Source organism: Jaculus jaculus, chromosome 1 (genome assembly GCF_020740685.1).
Source record: "Jaculus jaculus isolate mJacJac1 chromosome 1, mJacJac1.mat.Y.cur, whole genome shotgun sequence".
Lineage (NCBI taxonomy): Eukaryota > Metazoa > Chordata > Mammalia > Rodentia > Dipodidae > Jaculus > Jaculus jaculus.
Genome location: NC_059102.1, coordinates 158962948 through 158982569, shown reverse-complemented (window position 1 = coordinate 158982569; position 19622 = coordinate 158962948). Strand labels below are relative to the sequence as shown.

The window sequence follows — 19622 nt, the reverse complement described above, 5'->3', positions numbered from 1 at the left end:
ATGAACTCCAGATGCATGTAACCCCTGTGCATCTGGCTTACGTGGGTCCTGGAGAACGGAACCAGGATCCTTTCGCTTTGCAGGCAAAATGCCTTAACCGCTGAGCCATCTCCTCAGCCCCATTTTCATTTTAGAGAGAGAGAAAAGTGGGGCTTGGGAGAAAGCTCAGTTTAAAGATGCCTGCCTGTAAGTATGCCAGCATGAGTTTGATCCTCTTCAGGACACATGTAGAGCTGGACCAAGTGGCACATGGGTCAGTGATCTCAACATAGCAATGATAATGAGAGGCAGAGCCAGGAGAATCCAAAGCTTGAGGCTTGGCAAGACTGGAGTTCATTTGTAGCAGCAAGGGACTGACAAACAAGATGGTGGGACACCTTGAGGAGTCCTCTACCTCCACACTCATGTCCATAATTACAAAGGGCCAGGGAGATGGCTCAGTGCATAATGCTTCTGTTGCATAAGTATGAGTCCCTGAGTGTGGATCGCAGGAACCCAAGTCAAGCCAGGCGCTAGAGCAGTATCTGTGACCTCAGCGTGCCTAGAGCAAGAGGGAGCTGGCTGGCTTGGCCTTTGCCGGAGTGAACAACAGGGCCCTGCCTCAAACGAGGTGGAAGATGAAGACCATCCCCGAAGTTATCTGCTACCTCCACGCATGTGCATGCCTTCCACCACAAGAGAACAACAGCAAAGAGTGCAGACTTGTCCAAGTCAAAGAAGATGAAGTGATAATGGACAAAGATAGTGTTGGCAATGGAGTTCTACTCAGCGGTAAAGAAAAATGAACTTATGAAACTTGCAGGAAAATGGATGGATCTGGAAAGGATTATACTAAGTGAGGTAACCCAGGCCCAGAAAGCCAAACGTCGCATGTTCTCTCTCATATGTAGATTCTAGCTACAGATGGACTTCTGTGTGAGTAGGAAGAAAACTCAGTAGCAGAGGCCAGCAAGAGATATAAAGGGAAGAGAAAGGAAGGGAGGGAGGACTTAATTGGATGGCATTGTATATATGTAAGTAGAAGATTAGATTAATGGGGGTGAAAAGGCCTAAGTGAGGTGAGGGGAAGAAACTGAGTAAAGGAAAGCTGAAGGGAGGGATAATCAAATTCTAAAAGGATATAAAGTCATATGTAAACCTACTTTTTTGGACAATGGAACACACAGGAGTCATAGATTGTTACTACAAAATTTTCAGTGCCAAGGATGAGATGTCTTCAATGAGTTGTTGGCCAGGGAGGTCCCTGATGCCCCCAACACAATACAGGCTATTGCCAAGGCCCTTGGTTTCCCCTCAGGAATAGATGGTAAGATGCTATTGCTGAAGACTCCACATATTGGGCTGCAAGGCCACTGACAAATCCTGCTGGAAGTGAGCTGATAACCTCCTCCATGTAGACCAGCTGACAGAAAGCTGGAAAAAGCCACACTGCATGCAATTCAATGGGAGAGAGAGAAATCACTAGGGAAGATACTCAACAGTGGACACTGAAAGCCTTAGATTTGGCCAGACAGGTCAAATGAACCAACGGGTGCAATATTGGCACGTCTGTTATTGGGGAAACCAACTGCCCTCTAATTGGACTGGAGGCCTGCTCCATGGGAGGGAATATATCCCTGATACTAAGAACCTACAACAGGGGTAGTCATGAGCCCTAGGGGTGTAACATCTGCTGCTGTCTGGCTAAAGGTATATATTATGCTCATCAAACTGCCCAGTAAGCACTTCTCTTAATGTTTATACCCATATATTAATGCTACTCTCACTTTTTCATTAGAGAACTTTCTCTTTTCAGATGGCAGTGGCTTTGGGATGAAGAAGTGACAGAGGTGTGCTCAGCACTGAAATATCTCTATTACACCTTCCAAGGCTCAGGGTCTACTGCAGAAGAGGTGGCAGAAAGAATGTAAGAGCCAAAGGAAGGGTAGGGCTCCTTACACCATGATCCTCCAGACACAAAATGGCCTGGATATCCATGACCTCACAGTGCCTGACACCACCTGCACAAGACCATCCTAATAGGAGGCAAAGATGATGACATCAAAATAGAAGAGAGACTGATTGAGAGGGGGAGGGGATATGATGGAGAGTGGAGTTTCTAAGGGAAAAGTGAGGAAAGGGAGGGCACTACCATGGGATATTGTTTATAATCATGGAAGTTGTCAATAAAAAAAAACAAGATAGTGCTCTGGGCTGGCCGTGATGGTATACAGAGGGGGGTGACACCAGCCCCCCTAGGTGCCTAACAAATAAGAAATAAAACAGTACAAATAAAAATCAGGGACCCTAGTGGCATAACTGGTTAGTGTGTGGTACCCTAACATTTTTTTTGTTATTTGTTAGAAGTGGCAGACGTGGCTCAACAAGGGGTGAGTACTCCACAACCGGCTTACCACCTTCTCTGGGTGCTGTGCCTACACAGCCAGCAATGGAGCCCTGGAAGGAGGTAGGCTCTGCAGCAGCGGCGTGTCGCCCCCTGCTGCTCATAGAGGGCACACCGCAAGTCTGGCCAGAGGCTGTAGGGTAATAGGAACCTAATCCAAGAGCTTAACCCCCACCACAGCAAGGCTCATGCCAGAAATCCTACCTAGAACTGGTGAATTGCTTCTAGTTCAAGGCAAGCCTGGGCTACAGTGATACCACCTCAAAACCTCTTCCTCTTCCCCTCAAAAAAGCATCTCATGGTGACTCCTCAGGGGCAGCTGGAAATGGACCATAGCTTGTGGTCAGTCATTGGACAGTTCTAGCAGTTCATGTGACTTGTGACTAGGGCCTTCCCCAACTCCCCTAAGTCCATCCCTCAGCATCATGCTTGGCCTTTTCTCCTGGGTTCCCTCCCTAACAGTCAGACCCAGTGCACACTACGCACTGGAGCTCTGACCCTTCCCAAGCTGCTGCGCCAGGACCAAACTTCAAGCTGTCCCACCCCTCTGCGCTATCCCCACTACATCACATCCAATCCCCAGAGTATGCTCCACCTCCATCCCGGGGCCTCCAGCTAACCTGCCCCACCCCCTGCTGGATGTAGGCAAAAGGACAGAAACAAGGACTTGTCGCAGACCATCTCCCCTGAACTGCAGCTTCTGACTTACACCTGCTGGGCCAAGTGGTTTTGTTAACCCACTCCTGGTCTTGTCCACTCTGTACCTCCTTATGTTGTCCCCCATATCAGCACTGATCCCCAGGCAAAGTTGTACCCCACTTCAGCCTTTCACAGCTGCCAAGAACACTACTTCCTATCTCAGGCTCCCTGGGAGGGAGTGGGGCCATTCTGGCTTGGGAAGTGTTTTTTCTGCGGGGGTCTCCTCTATGCATTAGGTGAACAAAGAACAGAGAAGCTCCTAGAAAACCCAAGCTAGCTTATCAATTTATTATTTTTTGCGATGGGGTCTTGCTGAGTGGCCCAGGTTGGCCTGGAACATGGGCTCTCCTCTCACCTCTCCGGTGCGGGCCTGCAGGCCTGCCCCCAGGGCCCTGCCCCAGCCTCTCGGACATGCTTCTTACTCAGCAGCTCGGTGCTCACAGCAGGTGCGGGGCCACCTCAATGGTGTTAATCCGGAGGACAGTTTGCGGGTTCACAATGACTGAAAAGGAGAGACTTGTCACCAGCTGGCTGGCTCCAGTTCACTCAGCTGCAGGGCGGGTTCACCATAGCAGCTTGGGCCAGACAGTGCACATGCCCTCCTCGTTCCCTTGACATAGCCATGTTGTGAGAGCACTCACTGACCACCTCACTTGCAACAGTTTGGAGGCTAGAACACCAGTGGCCTTGGGGTCCAGTGACTGCTGGTGCCCCACAGCTGTTCTGGCCTCTAGGATGAGAGAGCAGGACAGCCCCACCTGCTCACTCTGAGTGACAAGAACAGAAGAGGCTCTGGTCCAACGTGGGCTCCTGTGCTCCTGACTGGGTTCAAGTAATTATTTCTCATAGCTGGTGGCTGGGGTGGCTTTTTTTCTTCCCTCATTCTCACCCATCCCAGGCTGGCCTCCAACTCACTATGTAGCTGGGAATGGTCTCGAAGTTCCTAATCCTTCTGTCTCCACCTTTCAAGGCTGGGAGTATTACAAGTTTGTACCACATGTCTGGCTGGTTTTGTTTGAGGCAGGGTCTTGCTATGTAACCCAAGCTGGTCTGGAACTCTCAGTAATCCTCCTGCCTCAGTCCCCCAAGTACTGGAGTCACAAGCATGAGCCGCCATGCCTCAATGGCAAGTGCTGCTGTAGCCAGGTCCTGCGAGTGACAGGATCTACAGCCACTCCTGGGCTCCACAGGTCCTAACTAAGCTGCTTGGGAATTCTGTCTTGTGGAGGCTCCTGCCAGGATAGCCACTGTTGACCTGAGGGTCACCTGCTGCTTTGGGACAATGCCAGGTGATACTGGAGCACAGCAGGTAGCATGAGGGGTTCACGAAGGCCAGGCCCACCAGGTGTGAGGGAGATGGTGTCATAAGGCTAATGCACTAGATGCCCCTCCACATCAGGACAGGCTCAGAGAGCAGATCTGCCACCAGGAGGCCACGGCACAGGACATCAGCACAGCCCTCCTATCCTCTCAACTCAATACTCCTGCCCGACCTCCTCGTGGTCCCCCAGGAGGCACACTTCCTATCTGGTAATACCTCCACCACCAAGTGGAGATTTCCCTGCCAGCCAGGCTGCCCATCCTCCTGGGCGATTTCTCAAGTGGAAAAGTGGTGCCTTGTAAAATCACCCATAGACTATACTCTGCTGTCACCCTAGCTCTGTTCCTACCTGTTCTTAAAATTATTAAAAAAAATATTTTATTATTTATTTATTTGAGGAAGACACCAGGGTGTGTGTGTGCGGGGGGGGTGAGAGAGCGAGAGAAAGCGAGAGCAAGAGCGAGCGAGAGCGGGGTGGGGGGATGGAGAATGAGCATACCAGGGCTTTCAGCTACTGCAAACGAACTCCAGAAACAAGTGCTACTTTGTGCATTTGTCACCCTGTGCATCTGGCTTACGTGGGTCCTGAAAGACTCGAACCGAGGTCCATTGGCTTTGCAGCCAAACGCCGTAACCCCTAAGCCATCTCTCCAGTTCTGTTCCTACCGGCTCTTGATCCATCAACTTCGTGGCACCTGCCAGAACCAGCCCTGGAGCAGCTCCCAGCTAAAATTGTACCTGTCTAGCAGTCTCTTCCAACTCCCCTTCCTACCTTTGCCTCCTTTTTTTTTAAAATTTTTTGGGGTAGGATCTTGCTCTAGCCCAGGCTGATCTGGAATTCATTATGTAGTCTCAGGGTGTCCTTGAACTTTTGGTGATCCTTCTATCTCTACCTTCTGCCTTGCCTCTTTCTTTCTTTTTAAAATTATTTATTTATTTATTTATTTATTTGAGAGCGACAGACACAGAGAGAAAGACAGATAGAGGGAGAGAGAGAAAATGGGTGCGCCAGGGCTTCCAGCCTCTGCAAACGAACTCCAGATGCGTGCGCCCCCTTGTGCATCTGGCTAACGTGGGACCTGGGGAACCGAGCCTCAAACCGGGGTCCTTAGGCTTCACAGGCAAGCGCTTAACCACTAAGCCATCTCTCCAGCCCTCTTTCGTGGGGCTGTCTTCTTTCTACCTGTGCCCAGGGCCCTGTCCTGGAGCTGATCACCCTCAGTTTCTCTCCCCATCCTGGCTGTGGCTCTGGGGCCCCTTTATCCTTTTCTTCCTCCAGACAAACACCCCTCCTACCTCAAAAGCCATGTCCATTTCTTAAAACACCGACAGCTGGCCCCAGCCCAGCCTTGGCCTTAGATCCTGTCCGGCCACTTCTCCGCAACAACCTTCAGAGATAATGCATTTGGCCACCTCCAATCCAGATTTAATGTAGTATCAATAAAAGAATAGGACCAGGCTGGAGAGATGGCTTAGCGGTTAAGGCCTAAGGATCCAGGTTTTTTTTTTTGGTTTTTCGAGGTAGGGTCTTACTCTGGCCCAGGCTGACCTGGAATTCACTCTGTAGTCTCAGGGTGGCCTTGCACTCATGGTGATCCTCCTACCTCTGCCTCCCAAGTGCTGGGATTAAAGGCGTCCGCTACCATGCCAGACTTAGGAGCCAGGTTTGGTTCCCCAGTACTCACATAAGCCAGATGCACAAGGGGGCACATATGTCTGGAGTTTGCTTGCAGGTGGCTGGAGGCCCTGGCATGCTCATTCTCTCCCTATCTGTCTCTCTTCCTCTCTCAAAACAAATACAGCATTTTTTTAAAGTATAGGACCAGGGATGTGGCATAGTATGCAAGAGGCCCTGACTTCTATCGCCAGCTTCACATAAACCAGGTGTGGTGGGGTCAGCCTATAATCGAAGCACTTGGGAAGTAGCTACAGAAGGTCATGAGCTATGTGAGACACTGTCTCTAAATAAGTAAGTAAATAAAGAGAGGCAAAATAAGAGGATCACCGTGAGTTCGAGGCCACCCTGAGACTACATAGTGAATTCCAGGTCATCCTGAGCTAGAGGAGACCCTACCTCAAAAAACAAAACAACAACAAGCCACGGGGGCTAGGAAGATGGCTCAGTAACGGCACTTGCTTGCAAAGCCTGCTGGCCTGGGCTCAATTCCCTAGTACCCACATAAAGTCAGATGCACCAAGTGGCACATGTGCTGAGTTTGTTTGCAGTGGCAAGAGGCCCTGCCACACATGTTCTCTTTCCTATTTCTCTCAAAATAAAGAAAATGGAAGGACCACCCTTTCAGCCACCTTCCACCAAGCAGAGGTCACGGTCACACTCTGGCGTGCTTCCTCTGGTACGCACGCATAAGCACGCAGCGCTGACAGCACAGGGCTCTGCTCACGAGGAGCTCCCCATCTTGGGCCCCAGCCTGAGCCCCAGCACACAAGTGAGTGCTCGCTGCAGACTGGGTACTATGCCTCCAGAAAAGCCCATCCGCGTGGCCTTCCCCATGGTGTACGTGTGAATGGCATCCAGTTCTCCGGTATGACCCAGGATGCCACCAGATGCGCCCCACGTGACTTGTGGTGCATGCTGTGTTGAGTCACAATGGGGCGAAAGTTCACCGGTGTTGTGACTGGCTGGGTCACAGCCAGGCAGTAAGCTATGCCAGGGGACCTCACCCTACACAACCCTGGCACACTGTTAGAGAGGACCTCACCCTGGCCTTGGCCAGCTATCCTTCAGGGAACAGGTGCCCTTCCTGCCTTCCCTGGCAACAGGACATGGGTGGCAACCACAGCATAGCAGAAGCAGAGTGCCGACATGCAGATTCCCACTTACTTCTATGCTTCTTTAAGTTTTTTCTTCTCCTAAATTTCATATAGATTTTGGGCCGTGATTCTGTCTTTTCAATCACTGTGGCTTCAACACGAACAAGATCCTTCCTAGAAAAGAAAAATAAGTGATGTGTCTTCTTGTTGTGTGCTCAGTCTTATTCATTCTGTGCTAAAGTTCCTAAAATGAAAATGCTTACACTGAAGTTTTGCCTTTTTTGATGATAAAAAAAATAGTACTGTGTCAAAAACAAACATTTTTAAGTTACATGTGGTAGCACATTCCTTTAATCTCGGCACTCAGAAAGCTGAGGTAGGATAGCCATTAATTCGAGGCCAGCCTGGGCTACAGTGAATTCCAGGTCAGCCTCAAAAAAAACTCAAAAAACAAAAAACCCACCAAAATCTTTTAGCCAGGTGCAGTGGTGTACACCTACAGTTTCAGCCATGGAGATGCAGCGGCAGGAGGACTGTCCAAAGTTTACGGCCACTGTGGTTTACATAATGGCTTCTAGGTCAGCCAGGGCTACTTAGCAAGAACTTCTCTCAAAAAAAACAACAAAACAAAAACTGGGCTGGAGAGGTGGCTTAGCAGTTAAGGAGCTTGCCTGTGAAGTCTAAGGAACCAGGTTTGATTCTCCAGTACCCATGTAAGCCAGAGGCACAAGGTGGTACATATGTCTAGGAGTTCGTTTGTAGTGGTTGGAAGACCTGGTGTGCCCACTCTCTCCCCCTCTCTCTGACTCTTTCTTTCTCTCTCAAAATAAATTAAAAAAATAAAATATTTAAAAACAAACAAACAAGGTTGGGCATGGTGGCACATGCTTTTAATCCTAGCACTTGAGAGGTAGAGGCAGGAGTGGGATCGAGGTCATCCTGAGACTACATAGTGAATTCTAGGTCAACCTGGGCTAGAGTGAGACCCTGCCTCAAACAACAAAACAAAACAAAACACCCCAAAACCAAACAAGGCTGGAGATACGGCTTAGCAGTTAAAGTGCTTGCCTGCAAAGCCAAAGAACCTAGGTTTGATTCCCAAAACCCACATAAGCCAGATGCACAAGGTAGTGCATGTGTCTGGAGTTCGTTTGCAGAGGCTGAAGGCCCTGGCATGCCCATTCTCTCTCTCTATCTTTTTCTTTCTCTCTCAAATAAAATAAACCAACCAACCAACAACAACAGCAACACAATAAACAAGAACTTCTTTGGGAGTGTGTTGTATGAGTACCGAGGTGCATGCATGCCATGGCACATGTGTGGAGGTCACAGGACAATCTTGGGTATCAGTCCTCGCTTGCCATCTTGTTTAACACAAGGTCTCTCATTGTGCACTGCTGTGTTCACCCGGCTAGTGGGCCCGAGAGTTTGCAGGGGATTCTCCTGTCTGCCTCCATTCTTCCCCAGGCATGCTGGGATTCAATATGCTGTAACATCTGGCCTTGAGTGGGACCTAGGGATCCCCACTAAGGTACTCACACTAGCAGAGCAAGCACTTTTCCCAGAGCCATCTTTCCAGGCTCCGTAAAATCTTCACTTGTAGTACTGAGGGTCAAACTCAAGGCCTTAAGCATGCTATGCCAGCACTCTACAAATGAACTACACCCTCAGCTCTTAAAAAATACCTTTAAGGCCATATTGTAATGGATCTGTAAGACCAATGATCTGGCCAGATGTACTTTCCTGGGATACCACATGCCCACTAGGATCACACAGGAATGTGCTGTGCTTACATTGACAGTGATGTGCCCAGGACCCTCACAAGGGCTGACCAAATTTCCACTGTATTCCTCACCCATGACCCAGACAAGGCTCAGTGTCCAATAGCTCATTACCCAAGCAGCGGTTTTCCAAGGAGTGTGAAGTTGTCTGCCCCAACCAGCAGGACCTGAAAACATAAAATGGAAACATTTATTCATGGGCTCACCAAAAAGTCAAAAAAGGATCAAGTACTGGCGACATGAAGTTGAGACCTCTATGGCATCTGCTATCTAATTATCCAACACTGAGCAGCAGCGGAAGCCGGCAAGAGATGGAATGGGCCCCTGGGTCTGCTCTGGGCCAGAGCAGCGCAATGTAAATGCCATGGCCACACAGTCAGGTACCAGCTGACCTTCTCCCTCTCCCTGAGCTGTAACTTTGTGTAAAAGGTCTCATGTAGCCCAGGCTGGCTTCCAACGCATGGGCCTCCTCTTACCCTAGCCTCCTGAGTGCTGAGATTACAGACATGGGCCAACAATCCAGGCTCTTGGGAGAGAGAGAGAGAGAACACGTGTATATGTATATGGGCACACCAAGGCTTCCTACCACTGGGAACAAACTCCAGATATATGCACTACTTTGTTCATCTGGCTTTTTGTGGGTACTAGGGAATCGAATCTGTGCCATTAAGCCTTGCAAGAGCCTTTAACTGCTAAGCCATCTTCCCACCCTCCTTCCCATAATATACATACATATGTATGTATTTCTAATTTTTTAAATTTTTTTTTGAGGCAGGGTGTCACTCTAGCCCAGGCTGACCTGGAACTCACAGTGATCTTCCTACCTCTGCCTCCCAAGTGCTGGGGATCCGAACTGAGGTTCTAATGCTTACAAGTACTTTACCGACTCAACTATTTCCTCAGACCTGAAAGCTGACCATTGCCACTGCAGGGGACTGCAACAGTGTTAAGGCTACAGATGAAAATATGTACATTTTCATTAGATGTTGAATGCTTTCTTACAGTGCACTATAAAAAAAAAATCAGGGCTGGAGAAATGGCTTAGAAGTTAAGGCTCTTGTCTGCAAAGCCAAAGGACCCATGTAAGCCAGATGCACAAGGTGGCACATACATCTGGAGTTTGTTTGCAGTGGCTGAAGGCCCTGGTGCAACCACCATTCTCTCTATCTGCCTCTTTCCTCTCTCTCTCTCTCAAATAAATAAATAAAATAATTTTTAAAAGAAAGAAAAAGCCAGGCATGGTGGTGCATACCTTTAATCCCTGCACTCGGGAGGCACAGGTAGGAGGATCACCATGAGTCCAAGGCCACCCCGAGACTAGTGAATTCCAGGTCAGCCTACACTAGAGTGAGACCCTACCTCCAAAAAAAAAAAAAAAAAAAAAATTAGTAACAAATATTTAAAGACAATTTTTTTTTTTTGAGACAGGATCTCACTCTGTGGATGGACTTGTGACCCTTGTGCCTCAGCTCTGAGTACTAGGATTGCAGACATGTGCCACTCTACCTGGCTAACAAAATACATCCTCCAGCAACATCAGCAAATAACGTACATCAGGTACTGAATGAAAGCAGATGCTTTAGGTTGGTTTCAGCATGACATGCTCTTGGTCGCTGGCTTCCTAAGTTATGCAGAACAGTCTACACCAGGTGAGGCATCCTGTTAACTTTTTGGTTGATGGAAAATGTTTCAAAGTAGAGGGTTTTGCACACGTAGATTCAACCAAGAATGGACTGAAAGTATTTGGGGAAGGATTGTCTATCTTGAACATGACTTTTTTCTTGTCATTATTCCCTAGGCTCTAAAGTATAAAAATGATTTGCACAGCACTTAGGTTACGTATGGCATTGCATGTCATCTAGAGATAACTAAAGGATATGGAAGGATTTGCACAGATTATATGCAAATACTACAGGCTGTTTTACATAAAAAATGGGAGCAAAAGGGCATTTTGATGTTTGTATGGGGGTTTTGGAACCTCTTCTTGGATACTAAGAGGTGACTCATAATGTCATCTTTGAAATCTTTACAAATAGGTGTGCTACATACGAAATTTATTTTACTGAGATTTTCTGTGGTGATTAGACCTCATGTGCTCTACCACTGTACTACAGGATAGCTCTAACCCGACTTACTTCAGATATGAAAGTAAATATGCTTAGAGCAAAGTAAATATGCAGTGGCAAACAGTTCAAATCCCAGAATTCAGGAGGCTCAGGCAGGACTGTGGGCATGCCTGCCTCAGCTATACCGTGAGACCCAGTCTCAAGTAAATGCACTGAGGATGGGGTGTGGCTTGGTGGTACTATGGCTAGCATGTGAGGCCCTGAGCACAATTCCCAGAAAGAACTGTGTTCCTATCCTTGAGTTACTACAGTTGCTGGCACTCTCTGAGGAAGCTGGCTGCTGGTGATAAAGTAAGTTCAGCTTTTAGCCAGTTAGTTTCACTCAGACCTCAGAATATGAGACTCTCGTAGAAACAGAATTCAGGGGTCTCTGTGGTGCAGACACATAAGAACTCTTGAGAGCTTGTTTGGAAGGTCTAGCAGGGGAGTGCAGCTATTCACACACCCCTGGCCGAAGACTGGTCCTCCTCTAGTCAGGAAAGGTCATCCTCTAGGATGGAAGCTTAGCAATCAATGGGGTGACAAATGTCGCAGCCAGTTTGGCCTCACATCCAACACACAAGAACTCTTAATCACATAGGACAGTACTAAGTAAAATTAGCAAGGGCTAGGGAAATGGCTTGGCAGTTAAGTGCACTTTTTGAGCAAACATGAGGGCCTGAGATTGTCTTGAGTTTGAAACTCTAGAGCTCACATAAAAAACAGCTGGGTGTGGACACACATGTCTGTAACCCCAGTCCTGTGAGAAAGGAACAGAGACTGGAGAATTCCTGGGGCTAGCTAGCAGTAAGCTCTAGAATCAAGAGATCCCACTGCAAGAGATAAACATGTAAGAGATAGAAGGGGACACTGACACTGCAGGCAAGCACATATATGGGACACACGTTAGCACATGTGAGCATAAATCACACAACCTCCCCACACTACACTGACTATACGTGTGCAAAAAATGAAAACATAGAAAATCTGCAGGGTGTGGTGACTCACATCTATAATTTCACCACTGACAAGGCTGAGGCAGTACTGCCAGAGGTTGAAAAAAACCAAAACCCAAACAAACAACAACAACAAAAAAACCAGGGCTGACATTGTGGGAATAAGTGTGGAGGTTCCTAAGACACCTAAAAATAGATCTACCATATGACCCAGCTATAGCACTCCTAGGCATATATCCTAAGGATGCATCTCATTACCATAGAGATACTTGCTCAACCATGTTTATTGTTGCTCAATTCACAATAGCTGGGAAATGGAACCAGCCTAGATATCCCTCAACTGATACATGGATAATGAAGATATGGCACATTTATACAATGGAGTTGTACTCAGCAGTAAAGAAAAATGAAGTTATGAATTTTTCAGGAAAAATGGATGGATCTGGAAAGGATTAGGCCAAGTGATTACCCAGGCCCAGAAAGCCAAACATTGCATGTTCTCTCTCATATGTGGGTCCTAGCTACAGATGTCTGGACTTCTGTGTGAGTAGGAAGAAAACTCAGTAGCAAAGGCCAGTAAGCTAAGAAAGAGACATAAAGGGAAGAGAAAGGAAGGGAAGGGGATACTTAATAGGGTGGTATTGTATATATGTAAGTAGAAGAATAGATTAATGGGGGTGAAAAGGCCCAAGTCAGGTCAGGGGAAGATACTGAGTAAAGGAAAGGTGGAGGGACAGTTAATCAAAACCAAAGAGGATGTAAATAAATCATATGGAAACCTAAAAAAACAAAACAAAACAAACAAACAGGGCTGAAGAGATGGCTTAGCAGTTAGGGCACTTGCCTGTGAAGCCTAAGAACCCAGGACCCAAGTAAGCCAGATGCACAAGGTGGCACATGTGTCTGGAGTTTGTTGGCAGTGGCTAGAGATCCTGGTGCACCCATTCTCTGTCTCTTTCTCTCTAATAAATAAATAAAACATATTTAAAAAAAAAAAAAAACCCAGCTGGGTGTGGTGGCGCATGCCTTTAATCCCAGCACTCAGAAGGCAGAGGTAAGACGATCGCCATGAGTTCGAGGCCACCCTGAGACTCCATAGTGAGTTCCAGGTCAGCCTGGGCTAGAGTGAGACCCTACCTTGAAAAACCAAAAACCAAAAACAAACAAACAAAAAACCCCCCAAAAAACAAAAATCAAACTGAAACGTAATTACCCCTACAAAATCGTGTACATTACACTACATTAAAAATAAAGGATGGGCTGGAGAGATGGCTTAGTGGTTAAGGCATTTACCTCCAAAGCCAAAGGACCCAGGTTTGATTCTCCGGCACTCACATAAGCCAGATGTACAAGGTGATGCATGTGTCTGTACTTCGTTTGCAGGAGCTAGCGGCCCTGGCACGCCCATTCTTCCTCTGTCTCTCTCAAATAAATAAAGAAAGAAAGTTGCCATGTTTTTTTAAAAAAATCAAGGGCCAGATGCACAAAGGTGAGGCAAGTTCAAGGCCACACATGCCCACTAGGTGGTGCAAGTGTCTGGAGTTCGATGACAGTGGCTGAGGTCCTAGTGCACCAATTTTTCCCTCTCTCTAAAATAAAACAAAAAACAATTAAGACCAGGAGTACTGCAGCCCTGTAATCTTAGTAATTAGGAGGCAGCAGCAGGAGGATCTGGAGTTGAAAGTCATTCTCAACTACTTAGTTAAGTTTGATGCAACCCTGGGCTACAAGAAGACCATGTCTCAAAAACATGAAAAACAGATAAATAATAAATACACCTGGCATGGTGGTGCATGCCTTTAATCTAGTACTTGGGAGGCTGAGGTAGGAGGACTGCTATGAGTTCAATCAAGGCCTGTCTGAGATTAAATAGCAAATTACAGGTCAGCCTTGGTTAGAGTGAGATCTTACCACAGAAAACGAAAAAGAAAAAAAAAGACAGAGAGAGAAAGAGACAGAGAGAGAGAGAGAGAAATAAATAGCCCTGCTGCTTAACACAAGAGCAGCTGTCATTGCTACTGGAAGAAACTGAGTACCTGTCTCCTGTGCAGGACTGGACAATTCACTGCAGGTTCAACTGGGAATTTTCCTGTCTGCGGTAAACTTTTCTACTATGAGAATATATTCATGAGATTGTAAGACAAACCAGTAAGGCCATGTAAGTGTGTTCCTCCTCCAAGAAAAGTGCTTCCCAGGAAGGAGTTGGCACTCTGGGCCAGACGTGTCTTTGGAGCAGCTTGCCTGCCTCCCTCCCTGCCCTGCACAACCTCGCTGTGACTCAGCCTCACGTGAGGAAATCCCCGTGGTGGTGCTCACCTTCTCCATCCGAATCCTTTCCCCGCACTTGATGTCTAACTCATTTTCAATTAAAATCAGGTCTTCAGCTGTCACTTTCCACTGGTGGCTGGCGAAGTGCACAACAGCAAAGAGCCGGCCATACTGGCCTGTGGCGATCATCTCATTCACCTTCCTCACAACCTCTGCAGGAGAGCAGGGGGCAGCAGTCACTCCATGTGATAAAGCAGCCAGCCAATGTGACCCTCCACCAGACTCCCCTGGTGAGGAGAGCTCACTGTAGGCCACCAAGCCCTGGCTCCCACCCAGCAGGCATGGGTACAGGGTCAAGTGGCTCCATTTCTACAGCTCTAGGGTGAGGCAGAACCCTCACTTATTTGTTACTGATGAAGAGTGGCAGACTGCTGGGCACGATGGTGCACACCTGTAATACCAGCACTTGGGAGGCAGAGGCAGGAAGACTGCAGTGAGTTTGAGTTCAGAGCAGAGTGGGGAGTGTGGCAGTCTGAGAAGGCAAAGGAGAGGGCTTGTGCAGCATGCACTGACAGACAGAACCCGGGCCGGGACCAGCCCGTCTCCCCTTTCCCCAACATGCTTGCTCACTCCTTCCTTTCTGTCATGACTGTGCTGGCTCAGCCCATAGTCCCCACTACTCCTCACTTTTGCCATGAACAGACTCTAGCAGATTCAGCACTGGGCATACAGGGTGGACAAGACAGTTCTTGTCCTGGAAAGTCATGACCAGAAGCCGCACATGGCAGCATGGGCAGAACTGAATGTATGTTCACTAGGTGCTCAGTGTCCCTGGGTTCACTGTTCATGGATTGACAGATACAGACTCCTCCCTGTCAGTATCCTCTAAATGGCATAGAAAACAACCTATGCAGCACTTTGCTCACTCAGTGAGGACAAAGCACATGGAAGGACCTGTGCCAGCTGTGTGCGAGCTTTGTGTAAGGTGCCTGAGCCCTGACCTCACTATTTCACTGAGGGTGACCTTGAACTTCTGATCCTCCTGCCTCTACCTCTCCAGAGCTGAGACTACAGGTGTGCACAACCAAGGCTGGTTTACGCAGTGCTGGGCACGGGACACAGGGCCTTGTGCTGGCTAGGCAAGCACTCTACCCACAGAGCTACATCCCCAGCCCACTATTTTGATATTTGCGAGATGTACTGGAACCAATCTCCATAAACACTGACAGAGGGTCATGTCCTGCATAGAACAAAACAGTACCTAAAATACTTCAAGATGGGCTGTGGAGATGGCTTAGCAGTTAAAGCACTTATCTGTGAATCCTAAGGACCCAGGTTTGATTCCTCAATACCCATGTAGGCCAGATACACAAGGTGGTGCATGTGTCTAGAGTTTGTTTGCAATGGCTAGAGGCCCTGGTGCGCCCATTCTCCCTCTCTCTTTCTCTCTCTTTCTTTTTTTTTAACAATTTTTTTTTTAAATTTTTATTTATTTATTTGAGAGTGACAGACACAGAGAGAAAGACAGATAGAGGGAGAGAGAGAGAATGGGCGCGCCAGGGCTTCCAGCCTCTGCAAACGAACTCCAGACACATGCGCCCCCTTGTGCATCTGGTTAACGTGGGTCCTGGGGAACCGAGCCTCGAACCGGGGTCCTTAGGCTTCACAGGCAAGCGCTTAACCGCTAAGCCATCTCTCCAGCCCCTCTCTCTTTCTTAAATAAATAAAAATACCTCTTGTACTCAATAATGTGAACTTCTAGCTTTTGGAAAACTCAGGACCCCAGCTCTTTCAGGTGGTAACAGTGGCCAGGTATGCTGTCTTTTTTTTTTTTTTAAATTAGTGTTTTTTTTTTCATTTATTTATTTACTTATTTGAGAGTGACAGAGAGAGAGGGAGAGAAAAAGACAGATAGAGAGAGAATGGGCACGCCAGGGCTTTCAGCCACTGCAAACGAACTCCAGATGCGTGTGCCCCCTTGTGCATCTGGCTAACGTGGGTCCTGGGGAATTGAGCCTTGAACTGGGGTCCTTAGGCTTCACAGGCAAGCGCTTAACCGCTAAGCCATCTCTCCAGCCCTATGCTGTCTTTCTTGACTAGGTTCTGTGTGGCCCTGGTTCCTGGCACCCTGAATGTTTCTCCAGCACCCCAGGGTAGCACCAGCCTCTGTTCATCAGCTCAACTGTCCTTAGGTTTCTTTTTTGACAGGATCTCACCATACAGTCCAAGCTGGACTTGAACTCATGGTCCTCCACCCTAGCCTCCTAAGACGTGCACCACTATAGAGTACCCACTTGTTCTTCTGACTGGGGAGAACTCAGTCCCGAAACAATGTGTCCACTGACAGTAGGAGACAGAGGTACGTGGAGGCCCCTCCTTTCCTCCTCCCCATTACCTGACTGCCATGTAGCAGCTGCTCATGGTTATTTATGAAATGAAGCAGCAGCTTAAATGTTGACATTTCTTGACCAAAACGAACACAAGGTTCACACATGCTGTCCTGGAGCACTCAGAGATGTAGCACCCCATTCTGGGGCAGTGGCCATCTTGGGGGCTAGGTGGTGTGGGTGTTATGTTTGCTCTGAAAAGTCTTTTCTTTTTTCTTTTTATGTGCATGTAGTATTTATGTATGAGTGCACATATGTGCTTGTTGTGTGTGGAGGCCAGACGAAGATGATGCGAGTCCTCCTCAGTCACTCTCTACCCTTTTTTTGGGAAGGAACTGGGGAATGAACCCAGGTCTTTTGCTCATGCTTGACCATGAAACTATATCACTAGCCACTAGCCACCTTATTTCTGGGACCCAGCCTCTAACTGAGCCTGCAGCTCAAAAAATCAATTAGATTAGCTAGTCAGCAAGCCCTAGGGACCTGCCTGCCTCCACCTTCCCAGAACTGGGATTACAGGCATGTGATGCCACACCTAGTGGGTACTGGCGATCCACACTCAGCCATCTCTCCAGCCAGTCCTCCCCACTTCCCAAAGTACAAGATACTCAAACAGTTTCTCCTTCAACAGGTAGACTCATTTACCAGGAGTGATTAGGATTGTTTCTAGCATGGTTTGTCTCCTCAGTCACTATCCACAGAACTCAGAGAAGCCTTAGGAATATGTAGGTGGATTCCAAACCCAGCTTCATCTCAAACATTGTAGAAAGGGACTGCACATCATGGGGCTCCACTACACCACTTGAACAGAGCCTGGAGAGAATGACCTCCTAGGGTATCCACTTTAGACGGTCCTGTCTTTTTGAGACAGGGTCTCTGTAGGCTGATCTCAAACTTGGTGATCCTCCTACCTTAGCCTCCTCAGTGCTAGCTTGCAAGAACCACCATCTTGGCCGCTGCTAAGTTTACCTGTGTGGTGTCTGGTCTCCTCAGCTGGGTCTGGTAGAACAACTTCTGGCCAGGGTGGTGAACTCAGTGATGTTTTAGGAACATATCTGTAAAAGTCATTTCATAAGTGCACATCAAACACACATGCAAGACAGCTTAAAATCCCTGAGACATGGCTGTGTGATGAGTGTCAGGAAGGGGTCTGTGTATAAGCTTGCTGTTGGGAGGGTTAAAGGTATACAACACTGGCTGAGGACTGCTCCCTCTCCCCCGCCCCATGTTGTCATCCTGAGCAAGGCTCTCCCATATCTCCCAGAAGCAGTGGCTAAAAGGTCACTAGTAACCAGGAATTCTAGGAATTCTGTGCAAAGGAGAAATCTACAGACTTCAGACCTAGGACCCACCTGTCCGTGTCTACAGTCACACAGGACAACACTGACACAACTGTACAACAAATGGGTGCTTTTCCATCCTGCTGGGTCTTGGGGCCCCTAGGACATGACCTCTGTGGTTGTGGGAAGGCAGGAACCTTGAGGGATAAGGAGAAGCTGGAATGAGCTTTTCTCTAAAAGTCTCTGGCCTGGGTAATGTTTGGCCTCCTTGATTGATTTGGCAGGACCAGACCAAAAAAAAAAAAAAAAAAGTCGGGTGTGGTGGCACATGCCTTTAATCCCAGCACTCAGGAGACTGAGGTAGGAGGATTGCCATGAGTTCAAGGCCAGCTTGAGACCAATTGCAGGTCAGACTGGGCTAAAGCAAGACCCTACCTTGAACCTCCCTCTGTACCCCACAGAAGTGGAAAGGATGAGATGGGAAAATGGAAGGCAGACCAGGACCTTTCATATGAAAAATGGGAGGGCACAGTAAAATGACACTTGGCATTTCTCCCTATATTCAGGGTCCATTTTGCAACTATTTCTTTTGAGAATCAAAGAGGCACCTGGATCTTTTGCTGCTGAGAATGCCCACGTGGCAGCAGTGGCCACCGACAGTTTTGACAGAAGCTGTATGTATGTACCTGTGCTGGTAATGGGACCCAGGACCTCAAGCATGCTAGGCAAACATTCTATCACTGATCTACAGTCGCAGTCCAACTACAGGAAGTTTTAACTTGAGAATGCCATTTCTATGGATGAAAGGAAAAGTCCCCAAACCCACATTTTGCTATTACCCTTGTGGATACGGAGTGCTCTGCGAACTGAGCCTTCGAGAAGCAGACCAGAAGAAGGCTGCAAGAACAAGAGAAACATGGCCCACCGTTACTAAGATGGAAAGCACAGGTCTATTGCTGGTGTCTGGCCTAACCCACCGCATCAATACCTGCTTCCGGAAAAAAAAAAAAATTCAAGGTAACAAAATTACAGGCATTTCACATAGTTACTGATTACGTATTTTGAGATCTCAGGGTCTAAACTCTACAAGAACCTAACACCATAACCACTCGTCCTTTTCTTGACTATTAAGTTTTCAGCTGAGGGCATTTCTCAGATGGTACCCAATGGACTGAGGGCAACGGTTCACGCTCTGGCAGAACATCACTGGTTCTGCATGGCTTCTCTCCCAAGTCCCCTTAGGTGACCCTGGGCAACGTTCCTAACTCCTCTGAACCTGTTTGCGTCTCTGCAATACTGGGCCCATATAGAAGCAGATGGGCCACCGTCAGTATTACACTACTAACTGAGCCCAGGTTCCTCGGCTCCAAATCTCACGCACTATTCGGGGCATACAAGATACGAAGCAGACGCGCGGCGGACCATGGGGAGCACCGCTCGTCCCGTTTCCTCCCTCACTAGACCGCCCTACTCTCACCGGCTCCGGGCCCCGAAGGTGCCAGAATGCTGCGCCTGCATGCGGACACCAACCGCCCGAAGGTGCCCGTCAAGGCCGAAGCCCCTGTGGCCGCGGCCATCTTCCCGCCGCCTCAGCCGGAAGCGGAAGCTGCGCGGACTTGGTGCGTTGACGCACCGGCCCGGCGGAGAACGGGGGGTTCCGGCGGTGATAC

The 19622-nt window shown here is 48.1% G+C and overlaps 1 protein-coding gene and 1 pseudogene across 1 annotated transcript; both read right to left on the bottom strand.

The window, feature by feature from the left end:
• Window positions 1-3339: 3339 nt before the first annotated feature.
• Window positions 3340-19552, bottom strand: Mrpl21 (mitochondrial ribosomal protein L21). The gene is made up of 7 exons (XM_004656780.2): window positions 19430-19552; window positions 18792-18849; window positions 17642-17727; window positions 14334-14497; window positions 9071-9123; window positions 7246-7349; window positions 3340-3584 (listed from the first exon to the last, which is right to left on the bottom strand). Exons 1-7 carry the CDS (start codon window positions 19527-19529, stop codon window positions 3520-3522), a joined length of 630 nt encoding a protein of 209 aa, XP_004656837.2. The 5' UTR covers window positions 19530-19552; the 3' UTR covers window positions 3340-3519.
• On the bottom strand, window positions 17331-17520 carry LOC123458375 (annotated as a pseudogene).
• Window positions 19553-19622: the final 70 nt, after the last annotated feature.